The sequence below is a fragment of the Barbatula barbatula genome, assembly GCF_947034865.1.
Source record: "Barbatula barbatula genome assembly, chromosome: 19".
Taxonomy (NCBI): domain Eukaryota; kingdom Metazoa; phylum Chordata; class Actinopteri; order Cypriniformes; family Nemacheilidae; genus Barbatula; species Barbatula barbatula.
The window spans coordinates 16,073,290-16,097,832 of NC_136782.1; the positions used below are offsets into that span (position 1 = coordinate 16,073,290).

Sequence of the window (24,543 nt, forward strand, 5' to 3'; positions counted from 1 at the left end):
TTAAAGGGTCACAAAACCACCTATTTTCAGCTACAGTGTACCTCACTTTTCGTTTTTGAAAAAATGAAAACTTGAACGGGCTTCAATGGGCATGAGAGGAAGTGATCCGATTCCACATCTTTAAATATATTAGTCATTACCTGTTTAGTCTATGGCCATTACACGAATCATACTTTCAAGCCACATCAGTTTTACAGAAACCACTAGATGTAATATGAGTATGAATTTTTTATGTAATGCAAGTGCAACTTTGTGCTGCGTGATGCAGAAAAATTATCACCACATATAGCAAGTACGGCGAAGACTTTCGGGACTTGTTTTCTCTGCACTAAACGTAAAGGAGTGACATGGATTTTTATATAATTATATGGAAAGATGCTTTATTGCATTCCTCCTGTACATAAATAAAGTAACTTTAATGGTAGCTCACTGGTAAATAACGACAATTCTGATTCGATTCAACTATGTTAATACTTAGTCGAGGACAGCCCTAATGCACAGTACACAGACATACTGTAAATGATGTAAACACAAACTGGATGAGACTAATCGGACTTAATCTTTTTTAGGGCTGTTAAACGATTATTTTAATTGAACGTTTTATTGTATAACACTTTTTAAACAATTTATTTAATATTTACTTTTTAAATCGAGGAAATGAGAGTGAATGTCCCAACGAGAGAAGGTTTTGCCAAGTCTGTAGTGAAAACAATTTGACCTTCAACGATCAGCCCTATATATTCACTGTATATTCCCGCCCTCCCTTCACCAGTTCAACAAGAAATGCGGTTAGACTCTACTTGCTTGTTCATGGTTGTACATTATTAGTTTTCTTCCCACCATGTGTAGCAAACAATACACACATCAGTGTTTAAAAGATACACAATGCTATGTTACACCCTATAGTGTATAAAACGGCAACATGGTTCCAACGTGTGTTATTTATAAACAGGATATCATTTCAAAGCATGACAGCACATTTCATATGAACACAGCGTGTGTCCAAAAATGGTGGTCTGATGTATATTTTTATATCTGTTGTCTATACAGGACTGAAGTATCTACACTCCGCTGGCATTTTGCACAGAGACATCAAACCTGGTAACCTTCTGGTCAACAGCAACTGTGTGCTTAAGGTAAAACTAGTCATTGTTCATCGTCCATATGTTTGACTCCTTCCTCTCTTTCACACCAGCTTCTTTTGTGTCTGTACAGCCCTGCTGCCTTAACAATATAAACCCTGACTATAGGCCATGAATTCTGTTGTTGTTTTTTAAGCTTTATAACTCATTTCTTTCTGCAGAGAGACCTCATATCTTGCCGGCCAGGCCGGGTCCACAGGGCCAACCTACACACACTAACGCACACAATCTCTGGCTCCGGGGAGTCAGGGCCCCCTTGGGATTGATTCATCTGCTCGGTTCCTGACATAAATCTTCATTTTGGTTCCCATAGAGAGCGCTCAGCCACAATAGAAAACGCAAGAGAGATATGGAAGATACAGAAAAGAGAGAACGAAAGAGAGAGAGCAAGTCTCCGTGCGTGTGCGTGCTGACTTTAGTAGCAGGAGAAATGTGCTCGAGGGGAGAGTGGGAATTGATCATTCTGTTGGGCCGCAGAGAGGGAATCATTTAGTATGCGACGGTTCATTTAGTTCCTAATCCCCATTTCCGAAAAGGAGGAGCGTTTCTCTTATTTTAGCTCTGACGTGCCAGGCCTTATCGTACGGTCATGTCCTGCGATCAAACGCGCTTGTGTCTAATTAGGTTTCGACGCTGCTTTGAGGAAACTATTATTTCATGTCCGTTCATATGTTTTGCGTTAACTGTGTGTGTTTTTAAAGCTTTGTAATATTCAGCTAAATTGTCTTTGCTGTTCTACCTCTTATGTCAGGATTCCGTTTATTTTAATAGTTAATAGTGTCAGCATAAAAAAATATATAAAAGCTGTTTATATCGAGTACTTAGCAAATGAACACAAAACAACAAACATTTCCCATGTCACACCTTAGATAAATTGTAAAGCAGAAGAAAATATTACATTAGGCTGTTAAATAAATTGTTTACTTAAAAAAAAGTTATGTTAGTAAAATGTTATTTTATCGCCTCATTATTCATTATTCCAATTGTTATCATTATTGGAAACATTTGTTTTTAATCTTTAGGAACAATGTTAGAATTGAAATGAGGTTGAACAAAATATATTTTATTAAAAAAATATTATAGATTTTGTGGATATTTATGGTAAAATGAAAGCGTTGGGATGAACTGGGTGTTCGTAATGCATGGTGTGCCATTTCTAAGAGGAGTAGAGAGACATATTGCTTTTTTTTCCCAGGAGCACTTTCACCACGGGTTGATTTTAAATTCTTTTGTTTACAGCTCCTTTGTTTATCTCTCAAATGGTTTTATTGCATAATGTGATGCTACAATAAAAATTACGCATTTTGTATCCCATGTCTATTAGTCCACTAAAGTGTGTAAATAATCCTTAATTTTGCGCAGATTTGTGACTTTGGCCTGGCGAGAGTGGAGGAGCTGGACGAGTCGCGTCACATGACACAGGAGGTGGTCACACAATACTACAGAGCGCCAGAGATCCTGATGGGAAGCAGGCACTATTCCAACGCCATTGACATCTGGTCTGTGGGCTGCATCTTTGCCGAGCTGCTTGGGCGACGCATCTTGTTTCAGGCCCAGAGTCCCATCCAACAGGTATTTACATGTGCTGATGCACAGCACTTGATGTGCTCTATCTCTCAGTTTCATCCTGTTCAGAGCCATGTTATTTTAGTTGAAAGGTTAAGGACATGAACAATATTTTTATCAGCCAATCACAGGCCTTTAAATTTAAGGGTTGGGCCAGTCGTATATATAGACTGTTTCAAAGTGACAACATAAACAAACTTAACTTCCGGTACACGTTCACAAATATAGAGTGCCTATAGATTATGTCTGATAACAAACAAAAGAAACCGAGAAGAGCCGTTACTTGGCTAAACTTGTCTTTCAAAGACATTTTTATTTTATATAATTAACATACATCCAAATTCAAGAAGTGTTTTATTTTATACAATTATCATACAATTAAATAATAATATAATTTTTTTTGTCTATGTATTTTTGTAAGCACAGACTTTAATGTGTTAAATAACATCTCAAATGAATGCAGAGTTGGGAAATGGGAGTGGCCTCAGATCTGCCTAAAGACACCGCTCTTAAAAGGGCCGCGTTCTTAAACATGCTACTGTGACTCTTGTCACTAATGTTAATTAAAGAAAAAAGAATAGAGAAAATCAATGTGTTTTGTAGTTTAATGAGAATTCTTTGCTATTTAATTTACAATTTAGCATTAAAGACTACAAAGTGTTTGAAATCTTCAATTTCTGTATATTTCCTACCTGTTAGACATGATAGCTCTCAATGATAGCTCTTGTTTTTCCGGAAAATGACGTAGGCATTTCGTAAGTTCCGGTGACGAACGCAACATTTTCGTTTTGTCACTGTTATTTGCTGGAAAAACAAGCCTCAGGTTCACACGCAGCAGAGGGATAACGGAAGCTTGACTTCAACGAGACCTTCACAAAGGTCTTCTGAAGCGAATCAATGCGTTTGTTTAAGACCACGGAGCCGTGTCTAGCAGTTCTTTGATCGATGGATGCACTTTTTGGAGCTTCAAAAAATGTATAACCATTCACTCCCATTCTACTGCTTGGAAGTAAAATGATACGTGGTATTATAACTCCAACTGAATTATTCTTCAAGAAGAAAGTCATATTCAGTTAGGATGCCTTGAGGGTGAGTAAAACATTTCAGGAGTTGCCTGAAGTATCCCTTTATGTTTAGCCAACTAACGGCTCTTCTGGTAACCCAAAACAATACTGGTTAGACAGAAATAATCTACAGGGACTCTATTCTTTGCAGATGTGTATCGGAAGTTACGTTTGTGCAATAAAAGTGTGCATGGCACAGTAACGTTCATTTGTTATCGCTTTGAATGTAAAAGCATCTATAATACAAGAAAAGATACAACCCTTGTGTTATACATGCATGCTCAGCTTTAATAATGTTATTTGTGGAAGCAAAAAAATCGGTATACTAATGCTGCGAGTGTGACTTGAACGTACCATATTTTTGGCAAATGTTCTGCTGCCATGCTAATGAGGGAGAGAGAGTGTGCGAGCATCGGGACAGCTCAAGGCTCTGTTGTGCTGAAACCCCCGTATAACCGTGACCCAGAAGCCCTCTGTCCTGTTTTCAGCAAACATTACAGACACCAGTGTTCACACTTTCAGCGATGCCTCTCTCTCTTCTATTTTAAGCATTTCGTAAACATGACATATGATGCAATAACATATTACATTCAGCCACAGTAATCTTCAATGTGTTCAGCTCAGCATTCATCCCATGCTGGGCATTTCGGATGGCAGATCAGCCAGAAAAGTCACTTTGCTTAGTGTGGTGTGTTCATGAAAGTCGTTCATATTAATAGTCCACGATGGATAGATGGATGGATAAATTGGGAAATAGATATTCCCTCAAATATGTTGTGTCTTTAAACTTAACAAATATAAAAAGTAGTACTATAATGTAATTAATCAACTTAAATATTTATTTTTACCAGAACTTAACATTAGTAGCCGATCCCCGTTGTTTTCAATCTGCTTGTTGTTTAATAGAGCACATGTAACAAATGCTCTTAGGAGTAAGATTACTTAAGTATTTTACACAGAAGATTATTAGCCATATGTTCTATTCACATTTCCCTGTAGTGTATCACAGACTCTGGGACTGGCTGTTCCTCTCAGTGCGTTTGTGTGTTTCTCATCCACCCAGTGCTGAATGTGCAAAGACAGCACATCGACGTTCCCTTTAAGGCTCATTAAATTCTCTCCAGTAAAGAATTTGATTTATTCGAATGTGGTTCTGCTCCAGTTTGCTTGCGTACAGAACACATTTCTAGGCCTTGGTTTCTCTGCATTTTTGGTTAGACTTTTTAATAAAAAGATCTAGTGTTAATACATCAAGTGTTGACATCATACTGTTTCTTGGTATACAAATAATTTACTGCCATAGATATTTTATGTATTTGAACTTAATTGTAGGGGTGGTGAGAAAAAAATCTATTCTCGGTTGGGATAAATCAGTTATTGATTGATGACATCTATTGATGACATCTTAAATATGCTAATAAGTATATCGAGAATCAATTCTGAATCGAATCGTGACCCTTTGAATCAATTCTGGATCGAATCGTGTGGGATTCCCACCCCTAAGAAATGTACTTCGTTTAAATGTTAATTATTTACACAATATTATAGAAATAATTCCTGTTATGTATTCATTTACATTCACGGTTAATTAAAGTGTTGTTTTTTTATATTAAAGCTGTAATGCATAACGTTTTTGATTAAAATGAACAAAAATAAATTATTATCGACTGCTTAAAACATCAATGTTGTAAACCGTGTCCTTGCCTTGATTTGCAACGGTGAGCTTATAATAATGATTTATTTCCTGAGCTGTACAAGGAAATTGCAGTTTGATATAATTTGACTTCAACCAATGTACTGTATGAAAAAAGAAACTCCAAGCGACCAGTAATTTATATTTCAAGCAGAGATGGTGATAGAGAGACACAAGTTGCTGCTTTAAAGGGATAGCTCTATTTATCGTACTTTTTTTTTCTCTCCATGTATAACAGCTTTGTTTATACTACTATTTATTCTTTTTCTCTCGACATAACAGCTGGACTTGATCACCGATCTGCTGGGGACTCCATCTTTGGAGGCCATGAGGACGGCGTGCGAGGGGGCCAGGGCTCACATCCTGCGAGGGCCTCACAAACAGGTGAGTCTGTTGTCATAGAGGTACACGGTGTTCGGGAACCACACAACCAGCAATGACAAACTGAATGACTCATTAGCAGATTATGTACTGGGCGAGCGCTGTTTTCGGTCCCAGGAAGCCTGATTATACGCAGGTCCTGTGGCGCTGCCATGGCGACAGGCTGTTCTTGTTGAGTGACGGCACCTATTGACCGATCGTGCACCTTGTTTATGGAATCGAGCCGCTCGTCCTGCCCCCGGAGTGCAGAAATCTCCCTTCAGCTGCTGCTGCAGGACTCTCTGCGCTCGGCTCGCTCCGGGCTCCTCGCTTTTACTCCCTCCTTCAGTCTCCATTTCCTGTCCTCCATCGTATCCACTGACAGACGAATTGATCAGTTGATGAGTGCAGGGAGAGAGAGAGAGAGAGAGAGAGAGAGGAACATCATGGCTATTATCTATGTACTTTATGTAGGCAGCTGTCTTTAATCATTGCAATATTACAAAATGGTGAAACTAACATTTGTGACCTTAGCGTCCCGTTTGACAAATTGCTACATTCACGGTTTTGAATATGTAGAAAGCTGTACCCTGTGTGAGTGTATGAGTGTGAGATTGGCTCTGGGTGTTGGCTCTGTAGCTCGAGACAGCTACGCTGAGAAGGCAGTACCCTGGTGAGAACAGGAAATGCAGAGGAAATGCTGTGGACCTCTGCTTCCTGCATTGCATCGACCTGATGCCTGGCTGCCCACCAAAGATCTTTACACACAGGCATGCACCTGCTTGATTAAAAGAGGTACAATTTAGGTCCATTCACCACCATGTGCCAACTGCGCACACACTCCATGGCCCTCTCATTTGGCTGACCTTGTCACTCGACGTTACCTTCTGTGTGTGGTGTTTTTATCATGTAGAAAGCAGTTTCCTGTTACAGTACGTGGAGGGAGATCGGACAGAAAACTGGGTCTCTCTGTATTGTAGTCATGGTCACCTGTCTTCATCTGTCCGGTCTGAATGAATGTATATACTGTGTGTATATATATATATATATATATATATATATATATAAATGCACCTAGATTGAATGTCAGACTCGTGGTATTTAGGTAAATTCTCAGTACTATTTGTACAGCAGGCTCTGTAGTTCAAGGACACTAAAGACCCAACTATGAATGTCATAGCATCATATAACAGAATATAAAGCGCAAGACATTTATTTGAAATAGAGCACGCTTTGAGCAAAACATTAAACAAATGTATTTTTAAATTGTGTTATTTGAAAGCTTTATCAAATGGATCTTAACACAGCCTCTTAATGTCTTCTTTCTTAGAGCGTGTTTACTTAGAAATACAATACAAAACACACAGATGATTGCAAAAATGCATCCTGGGTAATGGCCCCCATACTGTTGAAATGTAAGCAAATAGTTTCAGTCTCAGTTTCTAATCATGTTTGGAAAGACTTGGTTATTATTGGTGTCGGACCGAAAGCTTGAATCTCCAAAACTTCCACTTTTCATGAAATAAAAAAATAATAAGGTTGTCAAAGTTTTTTTTAAATACTATTTATTGGTTAAATATTTATAAAACCCAGAGACAAACATGAAGAGTGACCATTAGTTATGATTAAATTATAAAATGATTACTTAAATGATATACATTTTTTTTTAAATAATTATGAAAAATGGAGATACAAGATTTCAGTCTGTCGGTGATGATATTTTATTTAATGTGTGCAGTCAAGGTTTTCAGAGAACGTCTTTTGTTGTCTTTCCTGATAACAATGCTCTTTGGTCACCATTCCATGCATTGAAGGTCAAAGAAGGGGGGGCAATAATGATTGAGAGGTCAGGTGGCTTTGCCGGGGGAAGTCTGTAAAACTGTAAATATGGTACACCAGACCTCCACCTCAACTTTTGAGAAGGTGAGGAGCTTATCAGCAAGGTTTTTGAGTGAAAAAAAGGCAGGGAGAGAAGCGGATCTCCAGAGAGTCTGACAGCAGGATTTCAAGAGGCATTTCAGCATAGTTCTCAACAGCACTGTGGTATGTGGTTTTTTTAATGCCCGTGCTCAACAATCACTCAGGATTTGACTGAGTGCTTGGGATGGAAGAGTAAATAAAGAAGTCTGTCCAAATTGAAAAAAAGACAGAAAGAGCGAGACCGAGATCTAAAAAGAGGACCGAGTCTTAAGATCAACTCGACTGCCTGCACTGGGACTTCATTACTTCTATTAATTTTGCAAGGCTCTTACCTTCACTAGAAAGAGAGGAAGCTTTTAGTGGCGTGTAGTGGTAGAATAGAAGAGGAAAGTAAGAGAGAAGGTGAGAGAGAGAATAAAAAATTGAGAGCCAAAGAGAGAAAATGGTAGAGCAATAAAAATGTGAGAGGGGGAGCGAACGAAAGCAAGAAAACGAATGAATGATTGAAAAAAAGAGAAAGAATAAACAAACGAAAGCGAAAGAATGACCGAACCGGACAAAATGAAAGAAAGAAAGAACAAAAAAAAAGAACATGTGAGAAAAGGAAGTGTAAAAAGTGAGAGGGGGAGGGAGTGCGAACAAATTAGAAAGATTTGTTTCTTATTTGAAAGAGAAAGAAAAGGAAAATTAGAGAACGAACGAAAGGGCGAAAGAGAGCGAGAAAATGGTAGAGCAGTAAAAATGTGAGAAAGAAAGAGAACAAATAAATGAAACAAAGAGAACGAATGAACAAACAGAATGAAAGAAAGAACAAAATAAGACAATGTGAAAGAGGGAGGGAGTCTAAGGAAGAAAGAAAGAAAAATAATAAGAAAGGGGTAGAAATCAAAAATAAGAGGACAAATGAAAGAACAATGAGAATGAAAAATGAGTACGAAAAGGAAGGAAGAGAAAAATAAGACTAACATGTGTGGGAACTACAAGAGATTTTGTAAAGTGGTTTAACCACCTGTCTGCTGCGTCTGTGGATAGGGAGCTCTTAGAAACAGATGTATGCTCAGCTCAGCGCTGATTGTTTTCCATCTTTGCCGAGGCAACGCGATCAGATCCGATTTCCTCCTGCACACTCTTTCACAAGACACACACACTTGGGTCAGAAAGTGATGACACTAGTGATGGGTGGGCTTACTGTAAAGGCTTGTAGACAGCAGAGGAAATGAAGTAAATGGGATAATGTTCAATGGCTTTAGATGGTTGTACGTGGATGCCCTAGCATGCAATAGTATGGCGTGTATGCAGGGGAAGATGTGTGAACTAAATTCACAAAGGGCCGTGTAGCCTGACGGTCTGCCACATCTAAACTCGATAACACCTGCCGAGAGATGGTTGATGGTTTTTTCTGTCCGCACGATGTAACCACCAGTGTTCTTATAATGACAGGCACTTTAGCAGACTCAATTGAAGACTTTCTATATATAGGATTCTGCTTTTTGTGGCTTGGTAATAGCCTGTCCTGTTTGTAATTAGTTTAGAAATAGAAGTGTTATCACCTTCATTAGAAAATGACCTCGACTTCAATGTTTTGAATGAAAGCTCAACACTTTTGCTTTTAATCTTGCAAACAGTTTTTAAGATCTGTCATTAAAGGATTAAAACAATCTTTTAAAGGGATTATTCAGCCAAAAATTAAATTCTGTCATCATTTCATGCACCACCCATTCACTTCTATTGTACGGACATTATTTAAAATATCTTCTTTCGTTTTCTGCGAAAGGAAGTCAATCAGGTTTGAAATGATGAGTAAACGATGACCGAATTTTCTTTTTGGGGTGCAGTATCACTTTAAAACAAACTTACTAAAGATTCTTTTCATTTTGATATAATTGAGGGGATTTGCAAATCTTTTCTGCGTCATCTCAGATTTAAAGGGACAGTTACCCAAAAACAAATATTCTCCCCCTCAAGTTGTTCCAAAGCTGTATACACTTAATTCTAATGAGCACAGAGAAAGATATTTGGAAGAATGCTTATAACAGTTTTTGGCCACCATTGACTACCATAGTAGGAAAATGACAATGGAAGTCATGTAATACTATAAATATATACAACTATTAAGACCATTTTTCTTCCGAATGCACTGTCCGGTTTCACTGCTTAACATCATCTTTTGTTATGATCTTTTTACTGAGGTTAACTGGGTGACATTTTTTGGTTAAATGTGGGAGACCTCAAGCACTTGTTCCCCCTGTCCAGTTCTTGGTCTATAAATAGAGAAGATCTGATTTGGGCTGTTTTGAAATAAGATCCATCTGGGGCTCATCCAGATTAGTTCGAGCTTCAGAGTGCATCCGAGAGATACGATGCTTATAGCTCTCTTTTTATTCCAGCTCACAAACCAGCGTTAAGTGCTTCCAAACCAACTGAAACCAGAAACAAATATCCTCCCTGTCTGTTTTAAGAGGTGGAAGAGTTACAGCCCCGCTATGCATGACTGTTATTCCATCTCAGTGTGCCACTCAGTATTAAAATGCCCGTCTCTTGTTGGTTGATCTCTCCCTTCCGCCCTCTCTTTCATATTTTTGTCACAGTGTATCTCATTCACGGCTTTCAACATAGTAAAGTGTGTGTTACTCAACATACATTAATATCTTCACAGGCCTCTTTGTCGTCTTTTCCCTTAATTATATAAAAAAATATATATCTTATGGAGATTGTGTTAAACACATTTGATTCTATGAATATTTAAGTATATATTTTTTCCTGCTGCATCTTTGTATCTTTTTAAAACCAAAGCTAAAAATAGGCAGTGCCACAATATACACTTCAGGATTATTTTCTCTATAAACAAGTATTAAGATCTTCATTGGTGTTGGTTGTTCATTCATTTCACATACTCGGGTTTCATACAAATCTCCCTGTCATTATACAGAAGTAAGCCTGTTCTCTGCTCCTCAGCCTTCTGCAGAATCACTGCCGTATCTATCATCGTGTGTCGTTTAATGGCCTGTTCCTTTTTAAACTTTCGTGCCCGTAGGAAGCGAACCCTGCCGGGTTTTTTTGTCCAGGCTAACTGCAAAACAAACAAACAGACAAGTCTTATCCACCTGTCTGTCCTCACTTGGCCCTTTCCCGGGTGTTGTGGGGTCCGCTGGCCCTGCAGTTACAGGCCTGAAGGGCTTTGTGTTGTTTTGCTGCCAGGATGATCAATGGCTTGTTTGTGATGCTGGGAAGAGATGGCCCGGACCACACAGCCGCAGCGAGTGGGAGGGGATTGGGCTCTGAGCCGGCTGGGGAAAGCTGCAGTTTGCACCTGCTGCAGAGTGTTGCTGGGTCGGGGGTCACGTGGACGTTGCCTCGCAGGAAGCTGGGGCTTGTTTCTCAACCTTGCGGTGACACTGTATGGGCTTGTGTAACCAGTCACCAGGGAAAGCTGTATAGAGGTTTAACCTTAAAGCTAATTCATACTGATGTGGTGCACACCAACAAATCGCGATATGCATTCAGAATGGTGGAAATCACAAACAAACTGAGACAAGTATATATAAGAAGCATTTTTTTAAATCAATTCCCTTCCAGTTCAATGTTAACAAACTATGCCGTATTTCAAGTCATTCGTTTATAGCAGAATTTGAATTTACACATCGACAGCACGTATAAACTATACCAGCATACCGTCAACTACTTTATGTAGGAATAGATGATGATTTTAATACCCTGACAACGGTTATTTAGCAACTTTATTGATTCTGTTGTTGTGACCAAAAACCATAGAGGGTTTTCAATATCTTTAAATGATGTAGATTGTGTGCTATTTAAAGATGTGGTAAATAAAAAAGGTCTGATAAACATTATACTAAAGATGACGTGCTAAAGCTGGCTTTTTACCTTTTTAAACATTCTCTTTACGTTTTGTTAAAAAGACGATAAGTGGAAGAAATACCTACAGTGCACCAAGCAAATCAGATGAGAAATGTAGAAAAAGATTTTGACAAGTCGGTAAGATACAGTAAAGAATCCTTTTAAATCCAGTTTACTATCTCACGTTTTTATGGAAGACGTTTTGATGATCACATGAAATCTATTTGAACTCTGCGTAAATTACTGCGTAATCTTTTTAAACTATGAGCACATTGAGTCTAAGTGATGTTTCATGTTTGTTATCTTTTTGCTTGAGATAAGTGGTCCACATTTTAAAGTTTGTCTATTATAAATTGTACAGTCCCTCACAGGTGCAGTCCGTCTTAACTTTAGATCTGTGTGTGAAGCGCTCTTTTTTTATTTTTATTTTTTTTTAAGATGTGAAATATGCTTCGCCTGGTCGCAAGTGTAGCGGCGAATTGCAGGTGTTGCTCATAGTTTCTAAATAATTATTTTATAGATTCCCACATAAGACCAACACTGTTTCAATTTAAACTATAAATGTAGATAATAAAAATGTAGCCGTTCCCTTGAAAGCCGTCTCAGTGCTTTAGTTCACTTCAAAATGTTAAAATATTATTTAAACTACGTTCACAAACAAATATTATTTTGCTATCCTTCCCTTAAAAGCCATCTCAATGCTTTAGTTCACTAGAAAATTTTGAAACATTATTTAAATTATTATTTTAAATAATCTATTTCACATTCTTATTATGTTTATATTATTATTTATATGTTTTGTAATATATTTTTATTGTGTTTTAATGAATTATTTATATAAAAATGATTATCTTTATTAAAATAATTATTATTATTTTATTCATGTATTTTCATTTGTATAATAATACTATAATAATATTATTATTCTAATAAAAATATATTATTGTTATTATTATTGTTTGCTTGTTTGTGATAAATTATTTAAATAAAGTTATTATATATATATATATATATATATATATATATATATATATATATATATATATATATATATATATATATATATATATATATATTTAAATGTTAAATTGATGTTTGTCAGGACATTAAATAAACACATGTTCAGTCTGCTAAAATGCCAACAGGGGTTTCTCAGTCACATTGTGCAAGTGGCAGGACAATTTTCCTGTGGTTCGTATACAGTTCTGATTGTGTCACATCATGTAGAACTTTGTTTGCTGCCGCTGAATGTGACAACAATTATATCATGGTTCACTTAAAAGGTTCAGATCTGAGATGTACTTTAGTTACGGTTAAGAGAGTCTGATCAGTCTGGCTCAACAAGCCTATCCAGGACTGTAAGTAGCAAATATTTTCCGCTCCTTTACTCCCTGTGTCAGAAATGCGAGGGTGGAACGTTTGTGAGCTGCATGCATGCCTGGGATGACTGAAAGCCTGGGATGATGTCATGCGTCTACCCTCCTGACTCATCATTTGTCTAATTGAGCTTTGAATCATGGGACAGGGATAGTCCCTTACCCTCCCTCGACTGTCTGAAGCCACATTCCCCTTTAATCCTTAAATAAAACCGCCTAATGCGAATGCACACGATCACACAGCACCCCAGAGTATGAGGATACACACACACACACAATTGGACGAATAGTCACATACACCACACTACTGTATTCTACCATCGGGATTGTTTCTTTACCCTCATTCTCTGTCTGTACCACCATCACCACATTTGCACATCAAGTCATTTTATCTAATATCATAGTCGCAGGTTTTGGTATGGAGGGGCTAATTTGGTGTCTAGGGTGGCACAATTTGAACGCCCATCATTTACATAGCGCTGTACATTTACGTCATTTGTTTTGCATGTGTATTTGTATATCTTGGTTCATTTAATAATTCTTTCAGCTCTGATTGTATTTGTTGGGTAAGCGTGTGGCTTCTGATCAGACTGATCAAAACTATGACTTCTGTCTCCGTAAACTGGGTAGTTGTTTAGGTATTGGGTATGATTCGAGAAGTAGAATATGGTAATGCAGAATATGTGCTTTTAAACAGCCAATATGCTAATAATATGTATGCTAATAAGCAAATAGTTAATCGTGAGAATTGGTCCCTATATTAAAGTGTTAACGGATGTTGTGGCTGAGAATTACATTTACGGATTTGGCAGACGCTTTTATCCAAAGCGACTTACATTGCATCATCCTATACATTTGTTTCTAGGTATGTGCAATCCCCTGGGATCAAACCCACGACCTTGGCATTGTTAACGCCATGCTCTTACCACAGGAAAGCTGTATCAGTAAAGAATATTTCATTAGGAAAATACATATTTAGTTAAAATTTAATAAGTACAATAAGAAGTGATTAAATATATGAATAGTTTCAGTTATGGCCGAGAACATCAACTTGCAGAAATTAAACGGTTACTCTGAGATTTATTTGTCATTCTCCTCTGATAGTTTCTGACATCACTGTGAACTTTGCACCCCATGAATCGTTCTTCCTCCATCACTCGCCCCACGCCTTCACCTGTAGCAGTATGACACTGAACGCTTTTTACAGGGTGGATCACCAGCAATGGCTCACATCTGTTCTCTTCTCAAAGAACCTAACCAGGGAAAACAAGCAATTACCGGTGGGCTTTTTCAATCAACTCTTCGGTGAGTCGGCTGGGGGCTCAGGATGGGGGGATAAGGTGGGCGGAGGAGATAATTAGACATGGTTAAAAATAACCCAGGTCATTGTCTTCGCTGCCCTACATTCACAGATAAGCATGCGGGTATTGGCGGATTCTGTGCCGCTGTGCGGAAAGCTTAGCCTTTGTGAAAAGTTTAAGTGAAGTTGTTGGCCCCTGGGTCACAGGACAAGGTTCAACGTTTTTGTCATATGTATTTTTAGACTGATGTTAAGAGAGGACTGTTTCCAAGTCATGTAATCACTCTCTCTCTATGCTGATATTTCATTTTGGCATTTCGTATTAAAGATCCAGTGTATGACATTTAGCGCGGCATCTAGTTGTCAGGTTGCAACCAACGGCTCACCTCCCTTTCAAAACACTACGGTGGCTGACACAGGAGTAAGATGTCATGACGTTTACGCTTTTTTGCCAAAGGAGACAACATATTTACGAAAACACGCTCTGTAGAGCTGCTTGTACATTTAGGGCAACTGTTAAAACAACATTGTGAATTCCATGCCGTGGTTACCTGTGGTGTATGTAGATAGAAATGGCTCATTCTAAGGTAATAAAAACACAACGCTTTATTATGTAAGGTCTTCAACTATTTAAGTAGTTGTGTGTATTTTATTGCATTTCTGTCAATAGATCCTCCAAAAAATTACACATTTGACCTTTAATGTACAACGCATGTGTCTTTTGTATTATGTTAATGTATAAGGAAGGTGCATGGGATAAAACACTAATCATGCCCTTTCCTGTCTCCACAGCCTTCACTTCCTGTCCTGTATACCCTATCCAGTCAAGCAACCCATGAGGCCGTTCACCTCCTCTGCAGGATGTTGGTTTTTGACCCAGTGAGTGCTGTAGAGTACTATTTAGTTTTACCTTGCTTACACGCTTAAATATTAGAAACTAAAGCAGATACTAAAGTTCGTCTTGCAAAACACGTCAGCCTCAATATTTTCACGCAGTGCAATGGATTTCTGCTTTACTTATCACTTTTTATGCTACATTGCTTTTATGTATTTACGCCTAATACATAAAATTGCTTAATTGGTCTTTGCACAGTCGCTTGTAATTGCTTTTATATGTTGACTTAGTGACATTTGGGAGGAGCAAAGTTATTAGTCGTGTTTTTAAAGCTTAAAAATGCCTATTGGACGGAAAAAAACAACAACAAATAAATGTGTATGGTCATTTATTTATATTGATTTATATAGAAAACATCTTAAAAATAAATGACATTTTTAAAATGCATTTAGTTTAAAAAAGATTTACTTTACTGTAAATTTAACATTTGTGTTCAAAATCTTCTTTACTTATAATAGCTGATATATAATGATATATATTTTGAACTATTTAATACGAATTTGAAATATAAATTTTTAGCCCAAAAAGGTATGTAAGTAAATAAACTTTTTACAACTATTTTATGTTTAAAACAATATGGATGTCATGCGTAAGTAGTGGAATGCTACAGTAATAAAGAAATAGTTCACCTTCAGTCATTATTTCCTCTTGTCATTTCAAACCTGTGTGACTTTTCTTCTGCAGAACACAAAAGAAGATATTTAGAAAAATGTTAGTTACAGAAAATCGTTGATCCCCATTGACTTGACTTGGTTTTTATGTCCGTACAATAGAAGAAAAAGGAGACCAACGTTTTTACGTTACCAAAATTTTTCAAAAATCTTCTTTTGTGTTTTGCAGTAGAAAGAAAATCACACAGGTTTAAAATGACAACAGGCTGAGTAAATGATGACAGAATCTTTATGTGAAATTATTTAATATTTAAAGAAATAGTTAACGTTCAAAATAAAGACGCTTGTTTTATAGCCAATTTTATTTCATTACACGAAAGTTCAATTTGAGTAAATCTGTCCTCCGTTCAGTCAAAGCGGATCTCTGCGAAGGACGCTCTGGCACACCCGTATCTGGACGAGGGACGTCTGCGCTACCACACCTGCATGTGCAAATGTTGCTACACCACTTCCTCTGGTCGCGTCTACACCAGTGATTTCGAACCGGTCACCAACCCCAAGTTTGACGACGGCTTTGAAAAGAACCTAACATCAGTTCGACAGGTCAAAGGTGAGTACTCCTTTTTCCGTCAATACCGATGTTATTATGCGTTTGCTGATTCAAGTACTTCTACAACGCAGAAGTCAAAACATTGGTGGTCTGCTCGTTTGATTTTCTGTCGTCGCTTTGTGCACTGCATTTTTAAGCAATCTAAAGGTCTTAATTGTATTGGACCTATTTGAGAGCATGTGCCAGTACATGTTAATCAGAAGTCCTACTGGGCACCTCCAGCTCCAGATCCCCTGCTGCTTCTGTTGTTTTTGTCCCCCGGTTTCTCCCATCATTCGTGGCTCCTGGATCTGCGCTTGTTTTCCGCTGTCAGCGGGTATTAGTTAGAGTCTGTCGCTAAAAGCAGGCTTACTGTGCTGTCGGCTTAAAATAACCATGCCCTTCACCCTCCCTCCTCTTCTTCCATCCTGTGTGCAACGTGTTTCCACTGGAGGATTAGTCAGTGCGGATGAAGCCGACCGCCTGAAGACTTAAAAGTGCTTTAGGGTAGGCAGCCATGTTTAAAAGACGAGGGGAACCCCTCTTGGATTGAAACACATGAGGAGCTTCCTCGTTTCTCCGCTAGTGTGGGAGTGTATGAAGTTTACTGATGGTACAAAGTTAAGAAAAGTCACAAGCTCTTCTTGATTATATCATGGTTCTGCCAGCAGTATCTTTCATGAAGATCTGTCCAGAAAAACTGTTGAATTGAATAGTCACTGCTGGAATACGTCATGAATATGTCCTGAATTGTCAATTGTATAGTCACACCTAGCAGAAATTTTTTATAAAAAAACATTTGGCATAAAAATCTGTAATATTTATCTCAAATAGTTTTTAGGTAAGTTTTTATTTTTATAATTACATTTTAGTCTCATCATTCTTCGTCGACGATATTGCGTCCTGATAAAGTCTTAGTTGTCGTTTAATGGCCTTACTTTTTGTCTCGCCTTCGTCCTGGGACGAATTTCGTTAACAAAATGAATACTCATGTTAATTTATGCCAGTCACTTTGCTAAACATCCGCTCACAACACTATTTCGACAACTGCCAAATCCCATCTCAACCTTCTCTAACTAAGAACTCTTGAGTTCAGGAACTTTGTGGCCAGCGAGGAAAATCTGTATGCCTGTATCACAGTCTACATGAAGGCTGATCTGTGCTCACCCCCCTTCTTTCTCTTTCACACACAGAGATCATTCATCAGTTCATTATGGAGCAGCAGAAGGGGAATCGGGTGCCGCTCTGTATCAACCCCCAGTCAGCTGCCTTCAAAAGCTTTATCAGGTCAGGATATGGATCTCATCTCAAAATGAAGCCTGTTTACATAACCACTTTTTTGACTTGTCACATTTGCCCCATAAATTCTCATTAGGGTAATACATTTATAAAAATTGCCCTGACCACATGCAATGATTCCTTGTGTTTTTCCAGTGCAGCAAATACTGCAATATTTTATACTTAAAGTGATAGTTCGCCAAATCATTATTTGCGCACCCTTTCCATGGAACACAAAAGATATTTCGCCGCTGTTCGGTCACCAACTTTCTTCAAAATATCATCTTTTGTGTTCTTCCGACTGGTAGTGTACAGCCTACAACAACACTGTATCACTGTGAACTTTACTTGTACTCTTTACTTGTATTTTCCTTATTTATACCTAAAACACGTAAAGAAAAATACAGTTTGTACCACATAACAAATTAAATTTATTCAAGTAAATTCTGTGAATTATCTTAATTTTGCATTTCAATATTTATCTGCACATGTGAATTTCTTGTTTTTAGGAAATTATGGTATTTTTACAAGAAAAATCCCAGACTCATTAAATAGACTCTTTAGAGATATGATTTTTTAAATTGTATTTAAGTATAAATACTTTAACATTTCGGTATATTTCATAATACTGATTCCAGTGTTATTAACCAAAAAGTGTTTAATTGCTTTTTAGTTTTTGCCATGCTGTTATCGACCAGTCAACATGTTTTACTGAAACTTCATATTGCACAAAAGCTTGACAAACACAATTGTGTTCACATAAAAACAATCATACAAAAACTACAAAAGTTCTTCAGCGTCTCAACACTAGATGGAGACATCTGCACAATAAGAAATAACACTCCCATCTCTCCCTCCACAGCTCGACAGTAGCTCAACCATCCGAGATGCCTCCATCTCCTCTAGTTTGGGAGTAGGTGAGGACGTTGGTGAGAACAGTAGTGGTGGACATCCCTCCCGCGGCGCCGGTCGGCGCCCACCCCTCACGCACCCTGGACTACTGACCCCCAGGCATCCCCAAACTGCGTAGCATTTCACTGGAGTCTAGGATTAGCTATGTTGCTGATGTGTGTGTACTGTAATACTAAATGGAATTTAGAAGCAACCACTGCTGTTTGAGTTCAAGTGGGACACGGGACGGGTCGGTGTGTCTATGGGGGGTTGGTATGTATGTACGGTAGAGGCGTACCCACATAAATCGAAGGTTCGCGAAGAACCCCGAGACGCCCGCGAACACGTGCCCTTGCAGGCGAAGTCGACCCCTGTGGACTTGAATGTATTTTGGACACCAGGGCAGCGATCTCTGCACAGTATCCCTGAAGGAAAATTAATCGAGTCTGTGCACGCGAGTAGTCTCGCTTTATTTATTCACGGAAGTCTGCAGTGCTTCACATAGTACAATAAAGAAGGCAACTTTCTCTCTCTCATGCTAGCACCTCCACTTAAAACTGTGACCACCATCCATTTTTTGCGGTCATCTTCATTTTGTTTCTCTGTCCATTTATCTTCGTTTGTATCTCATTGTCTCTCATATCCACCTTTCGTCAGGTCAGTATTACTTAGTGCGGCACTTTGCAGGGATGCTGATAAGATCTGGTAGTACTTCTGAATGTGGATCAGTACTTTTGGGTAACAGTACGACACAGCATTTCTTGAGCATCAAGGATCCAAGTATGCGTGATAGGCCTGAGTCAAAATCCACCATTGGGTGTTCATTCTTTTGGTCACCAAGATGGTGCTTAAGGGTGGTTTATCTATAAAGGTGCAGCAGGTGTGGGTATCTCAACATCGGAGGTTTACGAAGTCACCCGGCCCATACAGTAGGTAGTCCCTACACGCTAGAAGAGCATACAGAGAAATCTTAAAAGGTGTTTGTTTCTTGATACTGAAAAGTTGTATGTAAAAACATGTAATACATAGATTTAGTGATGTCTGTTTGAACCTGTACCCCTGCTTTTCCTGCTGGAAAACCTAGAAATTGGGTCCAAAATTAACACTCACCATATGCAGGCGAATAAATAAAACGTGATGAGATTAAATTGACATGCAATGCGTCTTGCTGCTGTGAGAAATGAAATTGAAGATGTTTTTGTTTAAGTGGATTAATGAGTACCACATTCAGGTGCATCTTCAGTCTTTGACAGGTGTCGTAACACCCTTGTTATAGGACAACAAAATATACTGTGGTGATACAGTTTTATGGCCAGTAAGGAAGAAATATTTCTGGACTGTAAAGTGTCCTTTGCCATTGGTAGGAGTGGCAAAAAGTTAATTTTGGACCCTGCCTAGAGCACACAGCATGCAGATGATCGATACCAAATAAAAAGGACTAAAAAAAAGGCAAAGATTACTCAAGGATAAAAGATAATAGGTTGAACACTGAGATCAACCAAACCATTCCATAAAAACAATGGTTTATTACCGGTCCTTAAGTGATAACACCATTGTGTGAGTGCATGTATGGACCCTGTGCATGTTTATAACTGACTGTGGCATCACAATAGTGATCCTGTTTGTGTCTGTTCAGTGTCTTCTTCTGTAACACCCCAGGCCCTTTTCTTTAAAAGAATTCTTGCAGATTATGAAAAGAGTTTCTGGGATCATGTGTTATCTGGAAAGCGATTGGGAACAGGTTCACTGTAACATGCATATATTTCCCATACGGCAGACTCAGAATGAAAATGTTTAATATATTTTTAGAGAATTATTTTTTCTTCCTCAACGTGCTATGACATGCTTTCCCATGATCCACGGAGTATGGTAGGCCTATGTAAATACGTAAGTAGCAGGTAGATTTGGAAATAAATGAAAAATCTACAAAAATAAGACCCTATGAAAATCGCCAAACAAAAAATGTCATATACTGCTGTATAGACGTTGAATTAGCCTGCACATTTTTAGGGCTTTTAAATTTTATTTTATTTTTTGAGACTTGCATATAACTGTACATATTTGTTTCTCTTTTCTGGGTTTTCTTTTCTTCCCCCTGCACTAGAATGTGTAGACAAAGTAATAATCCAAATCCGTATAAATACAAAACAAACAAAAAACACATAGCCAATTATGTTAATTGTGTCTTGTGTGCTGCAGAGCTGTGGATACGAATATTGAAGTAGAGCCCTTTTTTAATTATTATTAATTATTATTATTATTATTATTGATTTCCTTTAAAGAAACACTGAACTGTTTGTGTATATGTATATAATGGATTCACATTGTTGGTCTCTACCTCTTGAGCTTAATGACTTGGTTGTTTACCTCCACAATTTTATTTTCTACGTGGAGATTTAAAACTTGAATGTCCCTTCCGACTTTTATATTCCTATCAAACCCTGTATAAAAATCAAAGTCATTCAAATTCGATTGGTTCGAGGTGGTTCCCATCATCATGTACTTGTACAAACTACCATGTCGTCACCCCAGTGTTCTCCGACTGTTAGATCACAAAGCATATTTGTCCTGCGAGACAACCCACGATGATTCACATGGTATACTTCACCAAGAGACGGCATTTAAGATCGGAATGTCAAATTTAAGCAAGCGTACGAAAGATAACATGCAGAGTCAAATACATACAAGCTCATATCTGCTATACCGGAAGGTACTACATCTACTGTCAAGTTTTTATAGGAAGTTTGCTGTTTATACTCAAGAGTTAATGGTATTTGAATACATTTTACAACATACATATATAATGTAAAGTCTGAGTTCGATGACCTGCAAGCAAGACAGGTGATTCATGTGAACCGGAAACACTCTGTGGATGTTCTGTGTTTCACTGGTCTCTTTTCAGAGTGTAGATTTGAAGTACTGTGGTGAAGCTCATTAAATGTTGACATTTAAAACGAAAAATGTGCTGTCTGTCCTTATGTCACTTACAAATTTAGCTGTTCTGTATGTTTTTCTTTTTGTTGGAAAATAATGTGTTGATTCCGTTACACAGAGCACCAGTTAGCAAAATGTTAACTTGCAGTATTTCAAGGAAGTCAAGGTTCAGTCGTCTAAGGATAACAGGATCCGTTATATTTTGTGGTTCTGAAATACTTTTATTTCACCACTATATTCACTATATATAAAATATAATTCAATGTTCATTTTTCTCATTTTCACAATTCATGATCATGACCTGAAATGCATTGGAATGACTGAGATGTCTGTTATTTTCTCAATATTTACACAAACACGGCAACTACGGATATGTTGGTTGTTTCACTCAAAGTCTGGGCATGTATCTCTGAGATGCTTATGGAGGGAAGACGGCTTGTTTTGTTGGTGCAGGTAAACATGTGCACTGAGATCTAATGGTCTCAAAAGGTCTGGATGAGAGCACAATAGTGCAAACAGATTAGGAAAGTGCTGGAAAGTGTCTTTGCCAACTGGGGGAAAGTTTCCAGAACGTTGAGCTCATTACATCCTACCTTGTTTGCTACGTTAAGGACTTGTTTCCATAGAATAAATGGCATGTGTTCTTTTTAGTTATGTCTGCACTATACCAAAACGTTGTAGGCCTAAGTCATATCAATGGTGCTTCCTATAATATTTGTAACTTGGCATTAATCGCTTAAAACAATGCCAGGTATCATTTCATCTTAACTGTGAAGTAGACGATGTCAGTAATAACTTTGAAATGCCAACCGTGTTTTCATGGTCATCAAATACCAAGAATAACATTAAACAGATACATTTTGGTTGGACAAAGCTACACAGTATAAAGGCGCGGTGGAGAGATGCAACAGGAAAAGCAAGTTATTAATCATTTGTAGTTTTATTTTTGGAAGATTTGAGCATATTAGGCTACTTAGTGAGCAGACAACATTCTTGAATATATCAGTCCACGCTGAATGATGTCTAGCAGAGCTATCACTTGTGTAAAAGGTCAGGTGTATAGATTCTCATTTCTTATTCCAAGATGCATGTGCTTTGGTTTAATATCTTGAAAGCACACACAATGTTATCACCAACACGTGGGAAATTCTTCACCGGTACACGTACACATTTGGCGTGCACGCATCAAGAATGACTTTGATGCTCTTGGGGCTTTTCCCTCTTTAACAATGAGAGCTTTCACTACCATCTCCAGGTGAAATGAGGGGATTGTGGGTCGCCATCTGGACGAGTGCGCTGATTCGACAACTGCTTATTAGCCTCTTTTGATTTTAAGTTCAAATACACAGATGTAAAAAGACAATAAATGCGCAAGAGTCAGAGTTTATAAAATATATTGAATTTATGCGTATCAAGTGTATTAAGGCTAATTTCACACTGACCCAATAACCAGCTGTTGTCATATCTGTTCTCATGGTCATTCACAAAACTGAATTAGAGGTGATTTCTTGATGAATTATATAAAATTTGTTTGAAAAGCGGGTGGTTTTTTTTGTAACAAAACCCAACCCTTTACTTTTCACCACAGAAAACCCATCATAAAAAAGCATTGATCAGACGAAAATACAATTAGTGCTTTAATACGACCAAGTGCTTTAAAACTTGTGTCGGGACTTTTATTTTGAAACGCTCCACTTCATAGCCAGGAAGTAATTCGGGTTGTTGTAATAACAAACTCCACATTCAAGACGCATTAACATGAATCCCCGATTTAAATAACACAAAATCACGTGACACGTCCAGTGTTGTCATTTCGTTTAGACAAAGTTAACAAACGTCACTTTTTAAGTGAACATTACATCAGAGATGTCTCCTCTCGTAGGCGCTGAGCTCGCCCGCACGCCGAAGCAGCTGTACCGCTACTTGCTGCGCTGCTGCAGACTGCTGCCATCAACTGCAATGCAAACACACTATAAACATGCCATCAGACAGGTAACCACGACTTTCAGTATTCACTCAAATTGACAAAAGAATAAAACGCCTTTGATTGAACGCATTTTGCTTCAACACACCCTAGAATTAGTCAAATCAATATTACTTTATTATAAAAATGAGAAAAGTTAAATTTCCTTACAAACACTGTATGACCCTACAGCTGTTTAACGTTACCATTAAACCCATCGTATGTAGTTTGTTTTGGGCCTTAAACCAGTAGGATTTATTCTTATTCTATTGGTTCCTATTAGCCAGGTAATCGCACCAATATAGCACAACACTTCATTTAGTGACATCCCCGTTCACAATAATTATAAGTTATATTTTTGTTATAAAAAGCCAAAGGTCTTTCTGTCAACTGCTAATGTGTGTGTTTTTAGAGCTACAATAGTCATGCAGACGAGGACGACCCTGAGAGAATTCAGATGATGATTCAAAGAGCTATATCCGATGCAGACTGGATATTAAACAAAGTAAGCTTTCAAGTGACATACTGTATCACCTGAGAAGACTTTTATGCCAGTAACTTAAACAGCTGTATGATCCTTTTTGTGTTTTTCCAGTACACTAGAAAGGTATGACCACTGCGGAGGAACAATGGAGAGTGAATAAAGATGCTGCAGAGCGAGGATGCATGATCAAATGGCATACCCACACAAAAATCAACAAATTTGCTTATCTACAATAAAAAGTGCAAAAAATTGTCACTATCAATATCCATACAATGATGTGCCAGCTACTACCCAAAGCGGTCTGATCTGCTATCTAGATTCTGAAAACAACACGTTGTCAATCACATGTACACAACGTCATTTTTTTTCCTTCTATGTAATGTTCAGAATGAAAATAAAGTAGGTTCATAAATTTGTGTTTAAGTCACTGGTTGTTTCATTAGACATAGATTTTTTCAGGCCAAAATTTTACATATCCATGTTACATACATGTGTTGTTATGTTACCTTGCAAACACATGAAATGTTTTATTTAAGTACAGTCAGGTATCAGCATTAAAATTTTATTGTAATCATCTACACTATTACATTCACTGAAAAAGAGTGCACAAGGCATGTCA

The 24,543-nt window shown here is 37.8% G+C and overlaps 2 protein-coding genes across 3 annotated transcripts in view; both read left to right on the forward strand.

Annotated features, from left to right (window-relative positions):
* The window catches only part of nlk2 (nemo-like kinase, type 2), a 59,114-nt gene extending 38,433 nt beyond the window's left edge, over positions 1-20,681 (forward strand). Inside the window, exons 6-12 of one of the 2 annotated variants that reach the window (XM_079481731.1) lie at positions 1,051-1,136; positions 2,505-2,714; positions 5,748-5,849; positions 15,072-15,158; positions 16,197-16,395; positions 17,568-17,661; positions 18,515-19,983. In XM_079481731.1, the coding sequence (XP_079337857.1) occupies positions 1,051-1,136; positions 2,505-2,714; positions 5,748-5,849; positions 15,072-15,158; positions 16,197-16,395; positions 17,568-17,661; positions 18,515-18,569 (833 nt within the window). In that variant the 3' untranslated portion in view covers positions 18,570-19,983. Of the gene's footprint in view, positions 1-1,050; positions 1,137-2,504; positions 2,715-5,747; positions 5,850-15,071; positions 15,159-16,196; positions 16,396-17,567; positions 17,662-18,514 lie in introns of both variants that reach the window. The other variant, XM_079481730.1, reaches the window with a different exon arrangement.
* A 2,510-nt stretch (positions 20,682-23,191) lies between these two features.
* On the forward strand, positions 23,192-24,336 carry lyrm9 (LYR motif containing 9). Its single transcript, XM_079481732.1, has 3 exons — positions 23,192-23,469; positions 23,853-23,945; positions 24,036-24,336. Exons 1-3 carry the CDS (start codon positions 23,344-23,346, stop codon positions 24,051-24,053), a joined length of 237 nt encoding a protein of 78 aa, XP_079337858.1. The 5' UTR covers positions 23,192-23,343; the 3' UTR covers positions 24,054-24,336.
* The last annotated feature ends 207 nt before the right edge of the window (positions 24,337-24,543 follow it).